This window comes from Oratosquilla oratoria, chromosome 6 (assembly GCF_046742065.1).
Source record: "Oratosquilla oratoria isolate Oo_2021 chromosome 6, ASM4674206v1, whole genome shotgun sequence".
Taxonomy (NCBI): Eukaryota; Metazoa; Arthropoda; class Malacostraca; order Stomatopoda; family Squillidae; genus Oratosquilla; species Oratosquilla oratoria.
In genome coordinates, this window is record NC_134782.1 from 15,566,579 (window position 1) to 15,572,494 (window position 5,916).

The following is a 5,916-nucleotide window of genomic DNA, read 5'->3' on the forward strand; positions in this document are numbered from 1 at the left end:
ATACACATACACACATATACATACACGAACATATACGTATAAACACACATATATAAACACACACACACTCACACACATACGTACGTACACACACACACACGCGCGCGCACGCATATATACACACATACGTACATATACATACACATACGTACATATATACACACACACGCACACACATACACATACGTACATACACACATACACACGCACATACACACACACACTTGCACACACACACAGACACAACACACACACACACGCACACACATACGCATACGTACATAAACACAACTACACAAACACACGCACACACACATACGTACATAAACACAAATACACAAACACACGCACACACATATAAACACACACACACATATATAAACACACACACACACACACACACACACACACACACACACACACACACACACACACACACACACACACACACACACACACACACACACACACACGTACATACAAGCACACATACAAACACACACACGCACACACACATACACGGTCATACACGCACACACACACACACATACACGCACACGCACACATACACGTTATCGCACGCACGTGGGCGCAATCTGGAGACCGTGGCGCCGCCCTCGATCGCCGCCGCCGCCGCCGCCGCCCCTCCGCGTCTGACCCAAACAAGACGACGAGAGCTCGCCATGATTCAGGTAAGGATAAATTTTACAAATTCAGATAGTTACTTTTTTAATATTTGTTTGTTTGCCCCACTAGGTAAACGAAAGTTGCATTCGAAAATTAAATAGGGCAGGTGGGGTTACAACAATCTCGGGAAAATATCACATTATATATATATATATATATATATGTATATTTATATATATTTATATATATATATATATATATATATATATATATATACTGTATATATATATATATACTGTATATATATACATATATATGTAAATATATATGTATGTATATATATATGTATGGACAGAAGGACGACAGAATGAGTGGAAGGGTGGTGAGATAAACACCGAGTAATGTTGGAGTGTAAATTTACTGACGTTTCGTCCTTAACAGGACTTCTTCAGAGTATGAGTACATAAGCATAAAATCAACATATATATACACGCGTTCATGTCCACGTTCCTGCTAACCCACGCCACTCGAGTCCGCTTGTTTCCTCATCTCCCGGCGGATGAGTCGTCCGGACATTTGAGACAGTTTGATGAATCCGTCCCTGTGATTAAGGCAAGGCTGAGATGCTATATATGCTGCCTCAACTAGTTTCCTCTTTTTCTTTTCTAACCCCTGTTGTAAAATCTCTACCCCGCTCCAGTTGGGAAGGTGTCCAAGTTGGTCCAAATGAACCACCAATGCGTTGGAAGTGCGGTGGGCTTTTAGGTCGTTCTTGTGTTCGTATGTTCGCTTGCGTAGACCTCTCCCAGTTTCTCCAAAGTAGCTCAATTCACAGCTGCTACATGGTATTTTGTATACCACGCTATTAGTGATGTTGTCTTTTCTCTCCTTACCTCTCACTATTTCGCCAATTTTCATGCTGGATGAGCTGGCAATCTTTAATCCTGTGTTGCGTAGTAGGTGTCCTAATTCTTCCGTGTGTTTGGAACTGGGAACCACGATGAAGTCACCTTCCTTATCTTCCTTAACCTCATCCTTTTTATCCATTGTTCTGAGTGCTATTTTTCTCAAGCTGTGTAACAATCCTTCCGGATACCTGAGATCTGTGAAGACTTTAAAAATATATTTGACCTCTCTATCAATATGCTCCTCACTGCATACCCGGAATGCCCTAAGAAAAAATCCAATTATTACTCCTCTCTTGGTTCTCTCGCTGTGTGCCGAGAAGTAATGAATAAGGTCATTTTTGTTAGTTGCCTTTCTGTGGACCGAAAAACTCACCGTGCCATTGTCCTTTCTCCAGATTAGTACGTCTAAGAAAGGTAGCTTTTTGTCCACCTCGTGTTCCACTGTGAACTGAATGTCCGAGTCCACTGAGTTCATCCTATTGAGTAATTTAGAGAAATTGGTCTTCTCTGGAGCAATGACTAGAATGTCATCTACATACCTAAACCAATGTGTCCCTCTCCCGATCATCTTCATGTAATGATCTCTTTCTAAGACTTCCATGTATAACGAAGCTAGGACTGCACTTAGCGGACTTCCCATTGCCAAGCCACGTATCTGACAATATTCTTCATTGTTGAACATGAAGGGTCCGAACTTGACACATAGAGAGATTAATTTAAGTAAATCATTTTTTTTTTCTTTTTTTTACCCACCGGTAAATCCTGGTCATCCATGCTGCCGATTGCTTCCTTGGCTGCAATTAGGGCCCCCTCCACGCTGACATGGGTGAATAAAGCTGTCACATCATAGCTTACCATAACCTTTCCTGCAAAATCAACATTCTTAAGTCTCCCAATTAGTTCACCTGAGTTCTTTAAGTGGCCGTTGCTAAGTGTTCCCAAACATCGAGACAAAAGTTTGGCTAAACACTTGGCTAGCCTGTGGGGAGCGCTGCCGATACCTGACGTGATGGGTCTCATTGGGGTGCCTGGCTTATGGGGTTTTGGTAATCCCCTCATCCTGGGCGGTCTTGGGGCTTCTTCTAACAAACAAACTAACTTCTTACCTTTGTTGGATCGCATTAGTATCCTCCTGGCTTCTTTCTTGAACCGCTCCCCTTCTTGCTCAGTGTATCCTCCGTACTTCTAATATGTGGATGGTTCGTTGATTAAATCCATCATCTTGTTGTCGTAGTCTGTCCTATTTAAAATAACCACCCCTCCTCCTTTGTCTGCACTCGTAATGACAAGAAGGGGAGCGGTTCAAGAAAGAAGCCAGGAGGATACTAATGCGATCCAACAAAGGTAAGAAGTTAGTTGGTTTGTTAGAAGAAGCCCCAAGACCGCCCAGGATGAGGGGATTACCAAAAACCCATAAGCCAGGCATCCCAATGAGATCATCATATATATATACATATAATCCGTAAAACTATAGAGGAATAAATACAAAAACAGATGAGACAAAATAGTCCAGTAGAATAAACCAACAATTATATAGAAAAGAGAAGCAGCGTATAAATGTTATAAATGAATAAACCGGACACAAGCAAAAAGACAATTTTCAAGCCCAAAAATGAAACCATCGCGAGAAGGGGTGGAGGAAAAAGTCAAAGTGCTGCACCACTTACAGGAGGGACAACACATCATTGCCGGGTCGGGTGCCCTATGTCCAGCCTGTCCGTAGTGCCCTCGTAAATGGGGTTTAAGTTGACGCATCTATTAACACTAGCCTGGTCACTTGCTCAAGCTCCTAAAAACAGCCTCACACCTTTACCGGCCCCTTTATATTTGATACCTATATTTTGTCAATCCATCTCGTGTTGTCGGTCTTCGCAGTGTCTCAGTATCGCTGAGCTCATATCCCTCCTATTCACTGTCCTCCGATGTTCTTGTAGTCGTGTCGGCAACTTTCTCCTAAGTTATGGGCCTCACAATTCTTGCACTTTACATCGTACACCACTCCCATCTGATTGGCTACACTTCCTACATCTTTCACCTTCGTCAAAGTCCCATGCAGTGTGTTCATTGGTTTGTGCGCCACTTCCATACCGTGTTTTCTTAGCAGTCTCGCTGTTATTTCTGATGTCCTTTTCACGTACGGTATCGTAATTCTCGACGTGGTATTCGCCTGTGTCGTCGTCCATATATACATATATATATATATATATATATATATATATCTATATATATATATATATATATATATACACACATATATATATATATATATATATATATATATATATATATATATAAATACATTATATATATACATATATTATATATTACATATATATATATATATATTATTATACATATATATATATTACATATATATATATATATGTATTATATATATATATATTGTATATATGTGTGTTTGTGTGCGTGCGTCTGTGTGTTTGTATGTGCATGTGTGTGCGTGCGTGTGTATTTTTTGTTTCTATTTCGTTCACAAGATTAACTGCGTATTGGTTTGTTTTTTCATTACACTCGAATTACAAACCAGAAGGGAGTGTACTCCACCGATGCACAAAATGGCCTTAACTTGGTAAAAAAATAAACTTGGATGTTGAATTGCGATTTTTTTAATTCTATTTTTTTCCGTTTAAGTATATACACCTAGTGGTTCCGTCCACCATTTTCCCAAACACGAGCTGAGGAATTAGAATGAGTGATCTATTTATCTGGGTAAAACTGCAAAGCGATTAAGATATCCCATTTGCTAGGAAATTGACTTCATTGTTTAACTGATATTCTGAATATTTTTAAATGTGTATCTAAAATTTGGGGTTCCTTGTTGAGTCAGTGACGTTTTTTTTATGATGTCAAACGTCCTTATAAAAGGTGGTTCTTGATTAACAAGAACGAAATCACGGATATTTGTTCGTTCAACCATTTATAGATTTCATTGTGACTTGAACCAGAAGTTTTCGTTCACCTGCAAGAGAAATCGAACAAATGCACAACGAAATAAACGTCACGACTTCGGGGTTTCTGGTTCGTTGGCTCACACAATGTATTTCGACTTCACGTATACGTTGCCCTTTGGTTTCTAATTTCTTAAAAGAGCTTTCGTGAGCCCAGTGGAACAGCCGTTTGGAGGTTCTCTCCTAAAGGACACTTGTGAGCTTTCGCCAAAGAGAATTTATGGGAGATTTATCGGCACTGGATTTTCTGTTATACAATGTGGTTTTACAAGAACGATTTATACATTTTCTATGTTAAGAGTGTTACTGGTTTTGTATTAGTGTCAATAATCAGTAAAATTGATACAATCAGTATAGATGTTGTTGAGAAAGATTAAAAGTTGTCTATTGGTTGTCTAATGTAAACATAACTTTCCTCACTGTCTAGTTCAGAGAATACATAAATACTAAACACGTTTTTCTAGATCAAAATAAATCCATTATATTAAACAAATCTTTATGAAATGCGTGAATACTAAATAAATAGTCATGAACATTGCGTTTTTCTAAATCGAAAAGTATCGAGGTGAACGAAAAAATGTTACAAGAGGAATATCTTGAGCATTATAATTTAGTTCACTGCAGTCAGTAATATATGAGAAGGACGCGGACGAAAGACAAATCTCCTAAATTCAAATTTGCTGAGAACGCAAAACTGCGTGAAGAGACAAATGATCATGAAATGAATTGGGTGTCCAAGAAGATTCATTCCAACTCGAATGATGACTTGCAAAATTGTTGATGCAATGTGTCCACAGTGAATACAGAATAATATACGTGGCGAAAAGCTAGAGCAAATGCAGTTAGGTTTACTAAAACCCACTTTAGATGGAAAAGAAAGAAAATACTGTAGTAATTGTTATTAGCTCTATCAAGCTATCGTAGATTGAATCTTTACACTTATATTTAGAAATATCTATTCCTTTGAACGTGTGTAAAATGTAAATGAAGATTTACGTCACGCTGTTTGAAAATACCTTGACAAAACAAATTTAAATTCTATCGTTACTGGTGGATTACTTATGTGCAGATATTTAATTTGCCAAATAGAATTTTTTTTTTGTAAATAGAAGACATGACCTTTCTTGCATAAATTAATGGATACAGAACAGCTGGTAATACACATAAACTGAAGTTGTTTAAGTGTAGTAATACATGCTCCCGGGCCCGCTTATGCATGCACAGACGGACACACGTTTCGACGGCGCCGTGGTACCGTTCGTGACGGCTAATCCAGCGGTCCGAGTTCGATTCCCACTCATGGGCCGAAATTATTTGGGCCTCGCTACACTGCGTGTCGACACTCCAACTCTCTTGGGCAAGGTAGCTTTTTTTCGTGTGTGTGTGTGTGTGTGTGTGTGTGTGTGTGTGTG

General features: G+C 39.1%; 1 protein-coding gene across 1 annotated transcript in view; it reads left to right on the forward strand.

Moving 5' to 3' along the window:
- The first annotated feature begins 437 nt into the window (after positions 1-437).
- The window catches only part of LOC143026318 (uncharacterized), a 975,677-nt gene continuing 970,198 nt past the window's right edge, over positions 438-5,916 (forward strand). Inside the window, exon 1 of the mRNA XM_076186505.1 lies at positions 438-692. Within this exon, the coding sequence (XP_076042620.1) occupies positions 684-692 (9 nt within the window). The 5' untranslated portion in view covers positions 438-683. The remainder of the gene's footprint in view (positions 693-5,916) is intronic.